The sequence below is a fragment of the Lissotriton vulgaris genome, chromosome 11 (genome assembly GCF_964263255.1).
Source record: "Lissotriton vulgaris chromosome 11, aLisVul1.2, whole genome shotgun sequence".
In the NCBI taxonomy this organism is placed as follows: Eukaryota; Metazoa; Chordata; class Amphibia; order Caudata; family Salamandridae; genus Lissotriton; species Lissotriton vulgaris.
Genome location: NC_141699.1, coordinates 67,061,150 through 67,079,956, shown reverse-complemented (window position 1 = coordinate 67,079,956; position 18,807 = coordinate 67,061,150). Strand labels below are relative to the sequence as shown.

Sequence of the window (18,807 nt, the reverse complement as noted above, 5' to 3'; positions counted from 1 at the left end):
CTCTTTATGGGTATTTTCTTTGAATTCACAAGCACACCGCCCAACTCCCCATTCAAGTGGAAGCTTGCACAAAATTAGTAGTTTTTACCCCACTCTGACCTTATGAACTGGCTAAACTGATACCACTCTGTATTCTGGTACAGTGGTACTCATTGGTGCTTTAAAGTGGCAAATACACATTTTTCTCATTAGAATAGAATTTATTTCCGGTTTATTTTTCATCTTTTAGGCTCTTTACCATCAAAGTGTGATTTTAATTGGATTTTTAATAACAGTACCCACAACTTGTGGATTTGCATGTTTTCTCAGTAAAAATTCATTTAAGAATGGGAAAATGTTCCATTGTGTACATTTCTGGATCCTTGTAGGAGGAAATGTTAATGTTCAAGAAAGATCACTATAACTATTAGTAGTAAGTCACTTTTCTATTTATCTTAAGGCACTTGTTAGCCTTGGTAGTGTGTACTGTTCTTTTTGTATGGCACGTAGCATACCTGTTTGCCTAATCCTGCATCCAGAGCTGCTGCATGTTGGTTTTATTATGGTGCTTGAACCCTAAAACTGGTCCAAATTTGTCACAAGTTGAGTTCTAGATAGTGATTGTTACACCAAGCACTGTGTGCTGCTGCTCCTATGTGAACCCTAACAAAACAGTCTTGTCTATTGTTGTTTTCTGTCAGGGAGAATAAGGACTTCTGTATGAAGCCAATCATTCAAGTCTGTGTTAAATGTCTACCAGAAGCCGCTTTAAGCCCATCGAAGAGTGGAGTGGGTTTTGATTCGGATTTGTTTTTTTTCAGCTGCCTGTACTTGTGTGCCTGTTCCTTTGTCATGAGGGGCATATTTACTGCTGAATTATGCCTTGCATCCCAGTCTGTTATATTATTGATTTTCTCCCTAAACTCTCTCCCTGTCAGTATTGAGTACCTGCATCTGACTGAAGCAATATATAGCTTTTCGAATTCTGACACCAGTAAAGAGAATCTTAAAATATATTTTAATTCTTCCTTTGAGTAAGGTCTAGACTAGAATGTTGTTCGAATCTAGCCTCCAAAGCAGTGGAGCATTTGTGTTAATGATATTAATTGCCGCCAAAGTCTGGGGAACTTAATTGAAATTCCATTTCTGGCTAGCAATCACAACCCTTTCCCAAACGTTCAGTCAAACAGGAGGTTTACAGAATTAGTGGTCAAGTGTAGGTATTCCCATTGCTGCCAGAAGGGATTTTCTCAGAAGAGTAATAACAGACGCCTGCTGGGAACTTAGCTGTACTTTGGTTGCTGGAGATGAACCTACATGTATGGTCATTAATATGAAATAGTCACTTTTGAAGCTGTGGTCTGCTCTTCGGAAGTGTGTGCTGGTATGGCAAACAGGGTGCTCCCCCCTTTTGGAATGGCCTATGTTTGTGTGAGAAAATATTTTGTATCAAAACATTTGGCCACAGACACACTGAATGATGTATTTTGTAGTTGAATTGACATTGGTGGCAACTTCAGGGTGAGATACTACAGATAATATATGTATTTATTTGGGTCTGTGATTTAGTAGTTTTAAGGCATAGGTGCTAAAAAACATATCTGAAAGAAACTGGTTAGTATTAGATTCCTTACCTTAGAATATACCCAGGCGTCAGTCTGGATCTGGAAACTTTTGCGTAGCAGTACCCCTGCGCGTCGGTAGGCGCCGTTTGCCGCTCCGCATCCATCGTCGGCGCCGTTGGTCCTGGGATGACGTCGCCGGAGTACTTAGACGCCGCCCTTGCGCACTGACGTCAGTTCTTCTTTTTTCCGCGCCAGCAAGCGGCGATCTGGAGAAAGTGGTACCGTTTAGTCATTTTTTTACTAAACTTTTTCGATCCTTTTGATCTGTTTTTCGAGTCGAATGACTCCATCGGTGCCGGTAGGGATGCCCGGGTTCAAGACCTGTGCCGACCCCCATCGCCGGTGCCTGTATTGCTTAGGGGCCGACCCCGATGACAAGTCGTGCCCCGACTGCCAGGCCTTGACGTCGAAAGCTAGGCGGGAGCGGTCCCGTAAGCGCCTCGAGCTCCGGCAGTCAGCCCTGCGCCGCTCAAGGTCCCGGTCCAGGAGGAAGTCCAGGGACCGGTCGCGGGGCCGAAGTCATCACCGAAGTCATCACAGCTCAGCGAGTCTACACCACTCGTCGGGCTCAAAGTCCTCCGGTAAGAGGCCCAAGAAGTTGAAGAAGCGACACCGCTCTTCTGACTCCTCCCGACACTCGCACGATGCGGCTGGGGGTTCGGGCGACACTGCCCACGCGGCTCCACCGGAGCCACAGACGTTGCGGCCTGCTCCATACCCACCGGTCCCTGGGCAGAACTCCACTCCGGAGGAGATCGATTCCTTCCTTATCGCCATGAGGTCGCTCACTCCTCCGTCGGGTTCCGCGGTCCTGACTGGGAGCCCAAGCGGGCCGGGTGCTACCGCCCCGGCGCCGTCAGGTGCGGGGCCGACTGCCGGAGCTCGAGGCGCTTACGGGACCGCTCCCATCTAGCTTTCGGCGTCAAGGCTCGGCAGTCGGGGCACGACTTGTCATTGTGGCCGGTCCCGGCGCTGTCGGCGACTTCGGTCCTGACGCCGCAGGGCCCCGCTGGATCAGTCATATCCGGGTTGACGCTGGTCAACCTAACGACCCCTCCGCCGGCGACTACTCCTAGGGTGTCGCCCCCGATGCCGCCGCCCCCCCCCCCCCCCCCCCCCCTGATCCGGTTCAGGCATCGGAACGGCGTCTACCGACGCTGCATTCGACATAGAGAGAAGTGCAATACTTCTATGATCCGGCCCCATCATTTGTACCTGAATACCAGGAGATGGAGGGCGAGGCAGATAGGGAGGGTTCTGAGGACCCTCTGGCACCTGAGTGCCAGTCTTTTCACGACTGAGCAGGTGGACTAGGGGAGGCCAGTGGTTTGCACACTTCGCCCGACACTGGATTTGTCTCCCCTCCTACCGTGGCTACGGAGGAGGGGGCTGCCTACAGTGTGGTGTTGACGAGGGCAGCCAAGGCCTTGTCTCTTGAGCTCCCCGCCGCGGCCGTGAGGACTAGCCTCCTCACTGAGGTCGTCAAACCGCAGGCTAGCTCTTTGGAGCCTCTACTGCTGTTCAATGAGGCCTTAACTGATGTTCTGTTGGGCACTTGGTCCAGGCCCGCTACAGGTCCCCCTGTAGATAAGAATGTGGCCAGACACCACTGCCCGGCCCCGGGCGACCCTTGATTCCTGTCCACCCACTCCACCCCCGAGAGGCTGGTTATCCAGGCCTCTAATTCCCAGACCACATTCCCGACAGCTCCCCCTGATCAGGAATCCAAAAGGTATGAACAGTACGTAAAAAAGATGTTCTCACTTAGTTTGGGGTTGCGGTCGGTCAACACCGCTTGCCTTTTGGGCCGTTATACACACTCTCTGTGGGACGCGGACGTGCTGCCACAGTGCCAGGAGGAGGCCCGGGTTAAACTCGCCCAAGCCCTTGCGGAGGGGCAAGATGGGCACGGTATTTCATTCGATGTGGACTTGATACCACAGACTCGCTAGGCAGGGTGATTGCAACGACTGTGGCGGTTCGCCTGGCTGAGGCCCGCCAACTTTTCGGCTGATGTCCAGAACACCCTTATGGACATGCCGTTTGATAGCCGTTGCCTCTTTGGCGACAAGGCAGACAGTGTGCTTGAGCGCTTTGACTCCAGGGCTACGGCCAAGTCCTTGGGCCCGTCGGCCCGCACCAGTAAACTGCTGCCTTTCGCTCCTTTTGTGGCCAAGGAAGGGGCACCCCCACACGTCCTGCCTGCTACGGGCCGCAGACTAACATCCAGCGGGGTGGCGAATGTGGTAACCGCCGTGGCGGTTCCAGGGGACAACGGCGAGGCCAATCCACATCCACCCTGCAGCATCCGCCTCAAAGCCTTCCTAGTCCGAGCTTTCAGGCCCATTTAATGCCAGTGGGGGGCAGGGTTCGCCATCACCTCCTCCACTGGCGCGACATCACATTGGACAGGTGGGGGCTGCAAATTGTCCGAAGGGGCTACTCCCTCCCGTTCGAGGCGACCACTCCAGCCATGCCACCTCAATACCGTTGTGTGTCGGGGATCACTTGCAACTTCTGCTAGAGGAAGTTACGGCCCTCTTGGCCAAGGGGGGCATCTAGCGCGTTCCTGGGCAGAAGTAGGAGGAGAAGTTCAAGATGCTGACTCTGGCTCAGGTCTTGGCTGCCCTAGACCCGGGAGACTGGATGGTAGCGTTGGACTTGCAGGACTCTTATTTTCACATCCCCGTCCTGCCAGCCCACCGGCGCTACCTACGGTTCACGGTAGGCCACAAGCACTTTCAGTTTACTGTGCTCCCCTTCGGCCTTACCAGCGCCCCTCGGGTGTTCACGAAAGTGATGGCGGTGGTCACAGCTCATCTGCGAAGATATGGGCTGTCAGTCTTCCCCTATCTTGACGACTGGTTGTTAAAGGCGGGCTCGCCCAGACGGTCGTCAACCACCTCCAGACTACGGCCAACCTCCTGCACCTGCTGGGGTTCTCCATCAATGTGCCGAAGTCACACCTGTGCCCCTCTCAGAAGCTCCTCTTCAGCAGAGCGGTTCTAGACTCTGCGCGGTTTCGGTTTATCCTCCCGAACAGCAGGTTCAGGATATTCAGGCTCAGATTCCGATCTTTCAGCCTTTATCCTGAGTCTCGGTCAGGTTGACGTTGGGGCTTCTGGGGCTGATGGCCTCCTTCATCCTTCTGGTGCATTTCTCCAGGTGGCGGATGCGGGCTCTGCAGTGGGACCTGAAGTTTCAGTGGGCCCAGCATCAGGGCAACTTGTCCGACCATGTCCTGATCTCGGAGGGCACTGCAAGACAGTTGCAGTGGTGGCTCACGTACCGAGATTGGGTCAGCGGCAGATCCCTCTCCCTACCCCAACCGGAGCATGTAGTTGTGACGGACGCGTCCCTCCTGGGCTGGGGGAGGCCACATGGAAGAGGCGGAGATCAGAGGCCTCTGGTCTCCCGCAGAGTCCCGGCTCCACATCAACCTTCTGGAGCTGCGGGCGATCGGGCTTGCACTGAAAGCATTCCTCCCCTCTGTCCGGGGGAGTGTAGTGCAGGTGTTCACGGACAACACCACTGCCATGTGGTACTCCAACAAACAGGGCGGGGTGGGGTCGTGGACCCTGTGCCAGGAGGCTCTGCGCCTCTGGCAGTGGCTGGAACATCAGGGTGTGACCCAGGTGGTTAAACGCCTGGCAGGTTCCCTGAACGCCAGGGCAGACGACTCAGCCGTCGGTGCATGATGAATCACGAATGGCGTCTGAACTTGGACGGGGTGCAAGGTCTCTTTCAGCAGTGGGGAGATCCTTGGTTAGATCTATTCGCCACAGAAGAGAACGCGCAATGTCATCAGTTCTGCGCGTTGGAATTTCCAAGGCGACACTCGCTCTGAGACGCTTTTCGTCGCGAGTGGAGTTGCGGTCTGTTATACTCCTTTTCGCCTATACCACTTCTGCCCAGAGTGCTGAAGATCAGGCGCGACCGGGCCCAAGTCATCTTTGTGGCTCCGGACTAGGCACGAAGATACTGGTATCCCGAGCTACTCAGCATGTCAGTCGATCCCCCGATTAGTCTGCCTCTTCAGGAGGACCTTCTGTCACAGCGGCATGGGACGGTCCTCCACCCGAACCTGTCCAGTCTCCACCTCCATGCGTGGAGGTTGAGCGGCGAAGTTGAGGCCATTTGACTTGCCTCCTGAAGTCTGCGATGTAATTCTGCCAGCCAGGCGTCCCTCCACAAAATCGGTATACGCCTGCACGTGGAACACATTTGTGGCATGGTGCACAGCAAAGGCTGTGGATCCACTCTGCTCCCCTCTCTGAGGTTCTCCTCTTTCTTCTTTCTCTTGCCCAGCAGGGCTCTGCTCTGGGCACTCTTAAGGGCTACCTCTCTGCCATTTCTGCCTTCTTAAGGCTTCCTGATCAGCCCTCTTGTTCAAGTCCCCGGTTTTAAATAGATTCTTGAAAGGCATCGCTCATATGTTTCCCCCTGTTCCTTTCGTGAGGCCGCAGTGGGACTTGAACCTTGTTCTGACTTATCTGATGTGCGCTCCCTTCGAGCCACTTCATAACTCTCCTCTTCGTCTTCTTACTCTCAAGACTGCATTCCTGGTTGCCAACACCTCTGCCAGTAGAGTGAGTAAACTCCAGGTCCTTTCTTCTAAACCTCCCTTCCATTCTGTCCACCCGGACAAAGTTGTGTTGCGGACGCCACCCTCTTTCCTGCCCAAGGTAGTCACAGCCTTCCACATCGGGCAGTCCATCACCTTGCCCACCTGCTTTCCGCCTCCGCATCCCTCGAAAGAGGAAGAGGCTCCACCGTCTGGACCCAAAACGTGTGCTCTCATACTGTCTGGATCGCACACGCCAGTTCCGGGTGGATGACCAATTCTTTGTTGGTTACGTGGGGGCTAAGAAAGGTCTGGCGATGCACAACAAACAAACCATTTCTCGTTGGGTCGTCTTGTGCATCAAGGATTACTATTCTCTGGCTAAAAAGGATCCTCCTGTGGGGCTGCGTGCCCATTCCACTCGGGCCATGGCGGCTACTACTGCCCTGGGTCGGGGAGTCCCATTGCAGGACATCTGTCAGGCAGCTACGTGGGCCTCGCTGCACACGTTCGCAAGACACTACTGCCTGGACAGCCAAGTCCGGAGAGATGGCTTTTTCGGCCGTTCCATTCTCCAGGACTTTTTGGTGTGATTATTGGTTCGCAGACCCACCACCGGGGTTGGTATTCATGGGGTATCTATTCTAAGGTAAGGAATCTAATACTAACCTGTTTCTTTCAGATTCACAAGTTACTTGCCTTCGGTAACGATATATCTGTAAGAAACTGTAGTTAGTATTAGATTCCTTACCTCCCCACCTTTCCTCCCCGTTCTGCGAACCGATATCTATGGTTAAGGTCATCCCTTTGAGGGCTCTAGTTTCATGGCACCAGTGTTGGTTTTTATCATGGCTCTGCGTTTCTGGCGCGGAAAAGCTGTGTATAAGAAATGACGTCAGCGCGCAAGGGCGGCGTCTAAATACTCCGGCGACGTCATCCCGGCGCCAATGCCGCCGCCGACTGCCGCAGACGACGCCTACCGACGCGCAGGTGTACTGCTATGCAAAAGTTTCCGGATCCAGACTGACGCCTGGGGATATTCTAAGGTAAGGAGTCTTAGTACTAACTACTGTTTCTTACAGATATATCGTTACCGAAGGTAAGTAACTTGTGTGTCTGCAGATGTTCAATGAGAGGCAAGATTTATTGTTGGCAGTAATCACAGCACCCTGAATAAAGTGCTGCTCTTCACCACTGCTGTGCACGTGTCTGTCTCCCTTTGTCTCTTCTCCCAGAGAATCATGCCCGTGGCCTAGTCTATGCTCTTTGGGAGAAAATGATGATCATGAGGCCAGATGTTGGGGAATATCTTCCTAGCTTCCTGTGTGCACCTGTTACTGTGGAAAATGAGCCAATAAACCGCCAATTGCGCTTCACAGAAACCACATTGAAAGTAGGAGATGCTGAAGCCTTTTTGATTACAGATAGTTTGGTTCCAGGTTCCTTCTTCTTGGTCCTGTGGAATTATACTGGTTTAGTGAACCAGCTTTTCCTTTCACTTAATATCTTTGGTGTCTAAAACATTTTCACACTTGTTTTGTGAAGGTATGATAATCTTTGACCACATTATTTTCTCAGCATCTGTTAACCAGCATATGAGTTCCTCTTGAGTTACCCCAACTGTGATATTGAAAAAGTCTGAGCGTATTAGAAATGTGTCACTTCGTCAGGTTTAAAAAGGCAAATTCTAATTGGAGAATAATTTGAATATAGTGTTACTCACATCAGACAGTTGAACTGCTTTTATTACGATCTGTATAGATACCACATAGAAGATGGAAGGTACCACAGTAGAGTTCAGGATTGACCTCTGCCTCTGGGCGTTCCAGAGGCAGGTGTTTCCTGGTTGAGCTGCAGTTCCTCTGGCCCTCCTGCAGACGCCCCTTCTTCTCTTCTTTTGGAATTCTTCTGGGATTCTGTCACCTGGCAGGAGTCCGCAAATTCAATTGAACATGTTCAACCCGCTGGGACTTTGCTCCCAATAAAATGGACATTACATCCTTTTCTTGATGGGGCCAATGAAGAAAATAACTATTTGTATGAAGTGCAGAACAAAATGACATTTGTTTACTTAATTGCAAGGTCTGTCTGATCTGGGAAACCAGTTATTGTTCTGCTTGTCTCTTTGCATCTAAACCAGACATGAAACAACCAATTGTTTGACAAAGGACCAGGTCAATTGAAGAATGCCAACCACAATGTTTACATTCAAGGCCACTGTCTGGGTAGGGTGTTGTTCACTAATTGAGATAGAGAATATGCCAATAAATCTGTTGGCTGAGGCTCATGTATTGTTTAATGAAGAGATGGGTGCATTGTGAGGGTACAACTCCTTTCTATATAGGTACTCTATCGAGTGATTCTCTGTCTTTAGATTAACCGTGTTCCTGATGTGATTTGCCCTTATGAGTGACCAGATAACCTATAGAACCTGCAGGCAGGCAGTTTTAATAAAAAAAATAAAAAAAATCTTATGGTATCCAAAATTGAGGACAACAGTGCGGCTGAGTGTGCCAAAGTCAGAGGCACATATATTGAGGTGTTGTCGCTGTTTGTAGCCAGTGAATGTCAGGGTTTAGAGAGGTGACATGTGTTGATAATGTTTGAAGTTGGAAGAACGGGAGTTGGCTCAGCTCATAGCATTGATTGAGTGTTTGAAATAGAATTTGTGTTGAGACTGGGGGTAATGCTCTTGACGTCTTTATTTCTGTTGCTCGTCTCAAGGTGTATTGGACTATATGTGAAGACAGATGAGTTAGTCGGCAGATGGTGCGAAGCAAGTATTGCATCTGTGAGGGCAAAAATAAATGGTGCAGGGTTAGATTTTCGTGTCTGAGGATTTAAAGTTTAGACAAAGAGCTGTGGTGTGTAATTATCGAATGCCAGGTGAGTGATGTAGAAGAAGTGAGTGTTTGTGAGTACGGATTCCACCCATGAAAAAACACCCTTGTAGTTTTTGTTGAGGATGGACTGGAAGCTATTCTAGATTTGTCATAAGTCCAACCACCACTAGTTTACATTTTCCTGTATTTTGTCTCCCTCTCTGTTTCATATAAAGCAATTGCCATTATTCACACGGTTGCACACGTGTTCGCTTTGCAGATGCATCACATACTAAGTGAATACGGAGTCTGAATGCCCACACGTTGTTCAAAATGGTATCCTCTGGTTGGCTTGGTTTGGTTATGGAGGACTTCTCAATCAATCTGCATTTGTAGAGCGCAGCACTGTCACCCCTAGGGGTATCTGGATGCTATGTCTCCATCGAAGATCCAGGTCTGCCAGCGAGGGGGCCGTACGGTGCTAGAGGGAAAGGTCGGTCCAGCTCTTGGCAGCGATGTAGGAGAAGGAGCATCCACCGCTGCAACGGATGTGGGGGAGGTGCGTGGGCAAGTGAAGAGGATCGCAGGTGTCAAGCGTGTTGGTGGAAGTTCAGTCGATGGTTGAGGTAGGCCGGTCCTAGGTGTTGCTTGGCTTTGTAGGTGTGTGTGAGGTGTGTGTGAGGAACTTTAACCGGCATCTCTTCTGTATGGGGAGCCAGTGAAGGCATCTCAGGCGAGGAGCGATGTAGGTTCATTTGGGGAGGTTCAGAATGAGTTTTGTTTGGTCTGGAGTCTTCTGAGGAGCTGGGTGGAGATTCCAGCATAGATGGCGTTGCCGTAGTTGAGGCGGTTGATGACGAGGGTCTCAGTGGCAGTCTTTCTGGTGTTGGTTGGGATCAATCTGAAGATTCTGCAGAGCATTCGAAGTGTGTGGAGCAGGAGGAGGCAATTGTATTAACCTATTGTTTCATTGTCTGTTGGTTCGTCGAGGATGGTGCTGAGGTTGCATGCATGGTCGTGGGGAGGGGGAGGGGGAGGGTGGGGGCGTTGGGGGGGTGTCCGAGTTCTGCAGGCCACCAGCTGTGGTCTCATGCTGAGGTGTTTTTCCCGAAGAGAAGTATTTCAGTTTAGTCCGAGTTGAGTAGGAGGCAGTTGTCTCTAATCCATTCGGATACTTTGGTCATGGCATTGCTAAAGTTGGTTTTGGCTTTCAGTGTTCATATTTTCACACAATAAGCACAAATTCTCCTTCAAGCTTTGAGGCCATTCATTTGCAGTGTGTTTTGAAGAAGATTAGGCAATGCTTGTGTTTTTATACTGTTGCATCAGCAAGTCAGTCTGTGTGCACTATTTGTAATATTAGTTCAGGCAGTCATGACATTGATGCAGGCACAACTGTTAATTGTGTTTGTTAACAATTCACTGAGGCAGATAGGCAGTTTTTCAATTAATCGATAGATTGTGAAAGTTTAGAAATAACAAATTGAAAGTCAGAATGGGGAAGGGCACGGGTGGGCTGCGGTGCAAGGTAATAGGAAATGGCAATGGAAAAGGTATTCAGTAGTGATGAGTTGCATATTGAAATGTTGAGTGGCTCATGGAAGGGTAAGGGGGTGCAAACACTAGAAGTGGGGTTAGGACTAGTGCTGGCGAGACAATGCATTGCCAGACCCTTCCGACTGTGTATAAATGGTTCGCTGACTTCTTGGAATGTAAAGCAGCAAAAGGATATAGGTTTCAGAATGTCTGCATGGATTACAAAGCAGCGCGTGATCTTGAGAATTGGGGTAACATCTTGGACAAGTTGGGTAATTAGGGCACAGACCTGGGTGACGACTCAGACTGACGCACCAGCGGCTGACGATGCTGATCCCTCTGTGATATCCTGGAATATGACCGAGCTAGATGAACAGGCAACCGCTGACCTAAACTCCCAGTGGGTCCCCTTAAGAGTTATGGACATATCCCCTCATCACAGTAATCCTGAGAAACTGAAGTGAGTGTGTCTACCTGATGTTGGTCTGAGCCTCTTGTTCCTTGACCTCCACCTGGGGCCCCCTGACCCAACTTTTTTTTATTGACTTTCCTACTAATGTTGAGATGATACATAACCCGCTACTGCACTGTTTTTGTTGTGTATATTGTTTTGTAAATTGAATAAAAAGATTTAAAACGAAGTGGGAGGTAAACACGATGTAAGTGCATGTAAACATGGGAGCATGCGATGAAGGGTACTAACAGGGAATCAGTGCAGAGAAATGAAAAGTGGCTTACGTAGCCGAGCACAGTAGAATGGTAATGGCCATATGTGGAGGGTTCGCAGCCCTTGTAAAGGCTCAGTATAATGAAGGGCACATATATCGTGTGGTGTTTGAATAAGGAAATGGGGCTGTCTCACATTGTATCCCTCATATTTGTTTGCTTTGGTGCACTAAATTGGTGTGCTCTTCAAGCCTATCACATACAGCATTGGCTGCCTGTTACTGGTCTGACTCACAGGGTCTGTAGGAATTGTCCTGTGCAGTTTTGCAATCTGAAAACTATTGGCACGTCACTTCCATTGTTGTGGCATATTTTACACTGGAGATGTGCAGTTAATGGTTAATTTCAGAGTTCGGCACAATTCTGTACGCTGGGGTTCCAAACATCGTACGCTGTTTGAAGATCCACATCTTACCCTTCACACTAATCTACAGTCCGGTATTAAGGCAGCATTGTGAATCCAGTATTGTCTTTACATATGCTTTATACTGCATATATGTGAACGACTAAAAGGTTATGTAGACTTGCTTAACCAGTACACAAGTGCAGGTTTGGTTGTGTCACAGATCTTACAGAATTATGTAGTCTGCAGATATCCTTGTTCCATTTTTGGAAAGGTTACTTGGGAAGGGGGTTGGTGGTTTCTCTTGCCTAGTGTCAGCTCTCATGGCTTAGGCTTAAGTATTCCCCCCCCCCCCCCCACCCCCCTTGACTCGTATTTAATCTTCACCCTGTGCCCCCAAGATCCCCCTTACTTTCTGCTAATGCCAGGAGGTATTTTTGCCCCCACCGCTGATCCCTAGTCCACAAGACTGTTGTGTACTGCACCTGGCAGAATATTAGTACTCATATAGTTGGATTACTGTGTGCTTGGCTGCAGAAAAATATTACTGTTTGTGTACGCATGCTCCTGTTGTTGTGCTTTGTTGAGGGCTAGCGATTATGCCATTTCTGGGTTAGTGTTTAATTCTGCTTTCTGATAGACTTCTAACCGCAGATTCCCCAGGTGTCATGATCTTGGGCAGTACCGCTGCACACTGTTAGATGGCATCTTTTGGCTCATCGGTACCTGTGTTGGAAGTGAGGGCCTATTTAGGCAACACCCTGGTCTGCTGACATCAAGTTCTTTTGTTCGACGTCAACAGTACCAATCCGAGGAGCTACCTTGGTCCTTTTTGACCAACTTTTCTCAACTTTTGTAGACCTTTTTGAGGTTTGCTCCCAGTGTGCTAGGACATCATGTCCACTGCAAAACCTTCGGATTTCAAGCCTATCGGGAATTTCCAGAGGCAGATATCTATGTCCGTTCTCCACTTGGATTGTCTCTGGTGCCTGAGGTTGGGACATGACCCCAAGGCCTGTGTCATGTTATGAGGAGCTGGGTGAAGCCAGTGACTGGATAACTCACCAGATTCTGACATGATTTCCCTTCCAGGCCAGGTCACAGAGCAAAGCACATCTTTGGCCACCGTGATGTGCAGGCAGTCATCGAGGTCAATATGAATGTCTTGGCAGATGTCCTTCAGCATGTGCTGGGCTTGTCGGAGCCCATGCTCCCCTTTAATGTAGCCCTCACCAACCTGCTCCTGGGGGCCTGGGCAAAACCTTGATCAGTGGCTCCTGTGCACCTAATGATTGCCCATTTACACCGTTCCGTCCTGGGAGACCCAGCCGTCCTCTACCAGGACCCTTCCTCCCAGAGCCTGGTGCTGCAGGCCTCCGCAACAAAGGTCAAACCAAGCGCATTCCCTACCACACCACCGTATAGGAAATCCAAAAGGCTGGACACCTTAAGGAAGTACATTTATTCTTTCACCAGCCTTGCCCTGCGATTGGTCAACACCGCATTTTTCTTGGGCATATAGTCCCATGCATTGTGGGATTCGGTTGCACAGCTGCTTCCCATGCTGCCCGAGGAAGACCAGACTATCCTCAACCAAGCTTTGGTGTCCGAAGTGAAGTTCATAATCTGGTGCAGACTGGACACAACTGACTCCCTGGGTAAAGCCTTGGCTTCCTCAGTGGCGCTGCTTCACCACGCCACGCCTGCTTACCTTTCCACTGGACTCTATGGGGGTGTCCAGTCATTACTGGTTAACATGCCCTTCAATGGCTCCTGCCTATTTGGCGACAAGGCTGATGCGGCGCTCAAGCGCTTTCACGAGAGCAGGGTTTCTGCAAGATCCCTTGGCCTTTTACTCTCGACCTGGCCGCAACAGCATTCCTTTAGCCCCTACTGTGGATTTGTAATATTGGAGGAAACTGTGAAAGATCTGCAGTGGTGGCTTACAAACTGCGATCGGGTAAGTGGCAGGTCCCTCCCCGTTCCACACCCAGAGTTCACAGTAGTGACAGATGCATCACTCCTGGGTTGGGGCGACCATCTGGGAGAGGTGGAGATCAGAGAATTCTTATCTCTAGCTGAAATTTAGCTCCAGATTAACTAGTTGGAGGTGAGAGCTGTTCACCTCGCATTGAAAGCCTTCTTTCCATTAAAGAAGGCTGTTTAGAGTGTTCGTGGACAACACCGCTGCCATGTAGTTTTTTAACAAACGGGGCTGGGTGGGGTTGTGGACTCTGTCTCAGAACCCTGTGCATCTCTGAACATGGCTGGAAAGTCAGGAAATTTTCTGGGTCGTTCAACACTTGATGTCATCTGTGAACGCCAGGGTGGACGAACTCCCCCATTGATGCCTTGCAGATTACGAATGGTTTCAAAATCCTGAGGTGGCGCAAGGTTTCTTTGAGAGTGTGGAGAACCTTGGCTCAATCTGTTCGCCACCACAGAGAACGTGGAATTTCAGCACTTCTATGCAGTGGAGTTTCCAAAGCGGCTGTCGCTTTGAGACTCGCTCTGCCTCACGTGGATCTCAGGAGTCCTGCCTTTCCACAGACTCTACTCCTGCCCAGAGTTAGGAAGATCGGGTCTTACAGGCCCCAAGTCCTTCTCGTGGCTCTGGATTGGACAGAATATGGCATCCATGCCTCTTTGAGAGCTTTAGAATCTGTATTGACTTGGATCTCCTGTCACAGCAACAGGGCAGGGAACTACACCAGAATCTGCATACCCTCCGCCTTCTTGCATAGAAATTGAGCAGGGACAGCGGGGGGGGTTTTAATCTCCATCCTGAAGTTTGTGATGTCATCTTGGCTGCGTGGTGTCCCTCCCCTAAAACTATCTGTGCCTGCTGTTGGAACAGGTTTGTGGCTTTCTATTCCTAACACCTTGTGAATCCCCTTCTTGTACCTCTTTTGGAGGTTTGGTTTTGTTCTTTTTTTAGCCCAGCAAGGCCTTGCTCTGACCCTTTTTAAAGGTTACTTGTCAGCCACTTTCTTGCAGCTGCCAGGTGAAACCTCCCTGTTAAATTGCCCATTGTGACTTGGTTTTTGAAAGGTTTCCTACATTTGTTCTTACTTGCTCCCTTGTGATGCCCCATTGTGTTCTTAATTTGATCCTTACTTTTCTCACGGGGTGTCCCTTTGAGCCCCACCATAGTTGTTCTATGCGGCTCTTGACTATAAAAACAGTGTTCCTGGTGGCCATAATATTGGCCAAGATGGTCATTGAGCTTCAGTCTTTGTCAGTCCACCCCCCATACACCAACTTCTACCCTGACAAACTGGTCCTTCGGACGTGTGCTTCTTTGTTTCTGAAGATGATCATCCCTTTCATAATCGCCAGAGCATCACTGCCTGCTTTCCGTCCAAGGAGGAGGAGCGATTCCATTGTTTAGATCCTAAAAGAGCTCTGTCATTCTATATTGGTTGCATCAAAGATCATCGGGTAGACAATAAGCTCTTCATTGGGTTCACCAGAGTGAAGATGGAAAAGGCTGTGTAGAAACTAACAATCTCCAGATGGATACTATTCTATATAAAATCTGCTATGCACCGGCGAAAGGCTTGCGGGCTCACTCCACCAGGGCCAAAGCCACCACTACTGCGTTAGCACTCTGAGTACCTGTCCTGGACATCTTACCAAGCTGCCCCGTGGACATCCCTCCATACAATCACAAAGCACTACTGCTTGCGCCTTTGTGTTGGGCATTTCGCCAATTTGCAGACCCACCATCATTGAGGTATTGCTTGTGTATATAATATAAGGTGAGTAATCTGCTGTTAGAAGTCTCTAGCAGAAGATCCTCACCACTCAGACTAAAGAAACGGATGTCAGCGTTCTAGGTGGCACATATGTGAGCACTGTAACGTCTCTTCCAGTGCTGATGAGGTGAGAATGTGGCCTACAGAGAGGGCGGTGGACCTCTGAGCAGGAGACCCGGGTTCGAGTCTCGACACGGACGCTCAACATTCTGTGATTCTGCGAAAATCACTTATTCTCCCCGTGCCTAACAAAAAAAAAATAATGTGTCCATCTATAAGGAAATCGATGCTCATGTAAAGCTCTGATACCTTCGGGTCTAGTTCACGCTATATAAAACTCCACAAAAAAAATTAAAACCATGACACAGACATAGAGCTGAAAGACACCACATACCGTCACGCAGGGGTACTGCTCAAGATTTCCCAGACCCGCTCTGGCACCTAGGGAATGTACCATGTTGAGGAATCTGTGGTTAGAAAGAGTCTCTACCAGAAAAAGTGTTACCGAAGGTAAGTAACTTATTCATCTGAGTTATGCACCTAAGTGGTAGAATATGTGCCTGACTTGTATAATTTGCATGTCATGCTCCATCTAGGATGAATGGTTTGTTCGGCGTGGCATGTTCTCTCTGGCACTTTAGCATCCATCTGCCTTCCTCGTTGCCCTCTTTTTTTTGATTTGAACTCTTTGCCTATTCCAAAACAGGTGGACAAACTTGATGCTGCTGAAAGTCTAAGGAAAGAGGAGGAGCAGGTAGCAGAGCCCACGCCCATAGTCTTTGGTAAGTACCTGACCAGAGTGTCTAACTTTTATTTCTGTTTAGCCATGTAGGGTGTATACTGTAAGAGGGTTCAGCGGGGGCTTAAACTGGTAACCCCCAGATACCATAGGTGCTAAATCAGTAGCTTCATTGTAGTCTTTGAGGCAGCTGCATTGGTTCCAGACTTCACTTCTGGAAATCATCAAAGGTTAGGCCCTTGCAATTGCTTGTCGATCTTGGCAGACCATGCATTGAGTGTACGTGATAGTGGCGCTTTAGTAAACTATACATGCTGTCATTGTTTATAAAATTGACTGAAATGCAATGAGCGATTACGATTCATAGAAACATCTGTAACAGGTCAACTTGTGTTCTGTTGCCACCTGCTTTGTGGCTTGTCCATGGCTCCCTGTTTCAGTTATCGGGCGCGTCCTTGTTTCAGTTGTCGGGCGCGTCCTTGTTTCAGTTGTCGGGCGCGTCCTTGTTTCAGTTGTCGGGCGCGTCCTTGTTTCAGTTGTCGGGCGCGTCCTTGTTTCAGTTGTCGGGCGCGTCCTTGTTTCAGTTGTCGGGCGCGTCCTTGTTTCAGTTGTCGGGCGCGTCCTTGTTTCAGTTGTCGGGCGCGTCCTTGTTTCAGTTGTCGGGCGCGTCCTTGTTTCAGTTGTCGGGCGCGTCCTTGTTTCAGTTGTCTGGCGCGTCCTTGTTTCAGTTGTCTGGCGCGTCCTTGTTTCAGTTGTCTGGCGCGTCCTTGTTTCAGTTGTCTGGCGCGTCCTTGTTAAAGTTGTCGGGCGCGTCCTTGTTTCAGCTGTCGGGCGCGTCCTTGTTTCAGCTGTCGGGCGCGTCCTTGTTTCAGCTGTCGGGCGCGTCCTTGTTTCAGCTGTCTGTCAGACGCTGCCCCGTTTCGGCCCCGTTTCAGCTGCGGCCCCGTTTCAGCTGCGGCCCCGTGTCGGACGTAAGTCTCACTGCAAGTAGAGCTTTTTGCTGTCCCATCAGCCCATCAGAGTTTGGTGTCTCTGACTCCAATATCCGAGCTTAACTGTGGTTATATTTGTTTACTATCAAAATTCACCCTTTCACCCAGTGGTAGTATTGGCTCTGTTGACTTTTGCCTCACAAGACCAGACCCAATCTGAAGGTTATAAGTATTCTCCTCTAGAATTGACGTACAGAGGTAAAAAGTGGGATTTGGTGTGTTTTTTGGCTTCATTTTTTTTCCTCGTGTTCCCTTTTCATTCTCTGTTTTTAGTTGGCTCTGTCATTTTGTTTTGCACTAAACCGGAGTATTTTTCTCTTAACAAGTAAAAGCAAAAAGGCGTTTAGTCTGGGTTTATTGCATTTGGCATTAGTCACAAAGACATCGTCATTTACCACCGGTGCCCCAGTGCATTAAGTGTCACTGCTTATTGGAAGCATCAGTAAGCTGAACAGTGCATGCCTATTTCAGGAGGAATTCAGACAGTTCAACAGTCATTCCCCACTATAGGTCCTTTTCAGTGATCTCTATTGTCCTGGACATATCTGCTGCCACACAATAAAAGAGGATGGGGTGAAAGTAGACTTATAATTCATTGCTAACAGTAGTTGCCAAACCATTTTGCCACTGTGTTTGTATCCAAAGGCCCTATTATACACCTACATTGATTGATTCCTCTAACCCTTTACGTACAGTGATGTATGCACCTTTTAATAGTGCAGAAAAACCTTCTCTGCTGGCATTTTCAAAGTTACAGCATATATCACTATTAATGGCCTTGTTTTTCGAAAACCAATCATACCTTGACCATCGTCGTATGTCATCGAGACAAGAAGGTAATGTTCTGTGTGTGCTTTCTGCAGAAAATATACATCATTTAAATCCTGGTTCCCTACTTGGCTGACAGCTTGTTTTCTCCTGAAAATATGAACCTCTCAGGTGGAACTCTATTAATACACGGGGTTTTATATCATTCTGATTTTTAGTTGTGGAAATGTGCCACACGGTGCTCCTCTGCAGCCACAAGCCCAGATACAAAAAGACTGAAAAGATCAGAATGTTTGTGCCAAACTTAGTGTCGGCAGGTACATCACCACCCCCTCCCCATCACAGTGACTGACAGGTGGATAGACAGCATTAAGTCAGCTAGCCGTTACTGTTCTTCGGCAGGCGAAACTTCAGTTCTAGCACTTTAAGGTCAAAACAGCAGGTAATGGTTGACGTTCTGTTGTCAAGTAATGAGGCTGCTTTACTGACCCAGCAGCACCTTGAAGGTAGACTGTGTAGCTGCACCTGTGCTGCTTAGATGAGTTTCAACTGCTCCATCTTACCAGGGTGGCTTGTGACCATGGGAATGAATTCTGGGTCTTACAATAATGTCAGTGTAGACAGGATTGTAGTGTACGTTTGGGGCCACACGTATCATGCATTTTACCGGTCGCAAACATCCCGATTCGCAAAATCAGGCTGTTTGCGAGCAGTAAAGTGCATTTTGGTATGTATGAATTCCAATTAGCGATTCAGTAGCATGTTAACGAATCGTAATTAGGAATTGCGAATAGATACCTATCTGTCATTTAGAAGGGTTGTGTTTAGGGCGTCACTTCCTAATACTGAATTGCAGCGGTTTGTAGGAATGTTTTGTGACCGAAATGCGGTTGCAAAACATATGCATTTTACCACCTATTTCAAGTAGGTGGTCATTCATTCGCAAATGTGAATG

At 49.0% G+C, this 18,807-nt stretch overlaps 1 protein-coding gene across 4 annotated transcripts in view; it reads left to right on the top strand.

Moving 5' to 3' along the window:
• The window catches only part of LOC147678987 (clathrin heavy chain 1-like), a 393,670-nt gene that overhangs the window by 325,000 nt on the left and 49,863 nt on the right, over positions 1-18,807 (top strand). For all 4 annotated transcript variants that reach the window (XM_086942714.1, XM_086942712.1, XM_086942713.1 and 1 more), the window contains one exon: positions 16,060-16,135. In XM_086942714.1, the coding sequence (XP_086798840.1) occupies positions 16,060-16,135 (76 nt within the window). The remainder of the gene's footprint in view (positions 1-16,059; positions 16,136-18,807) is intronic.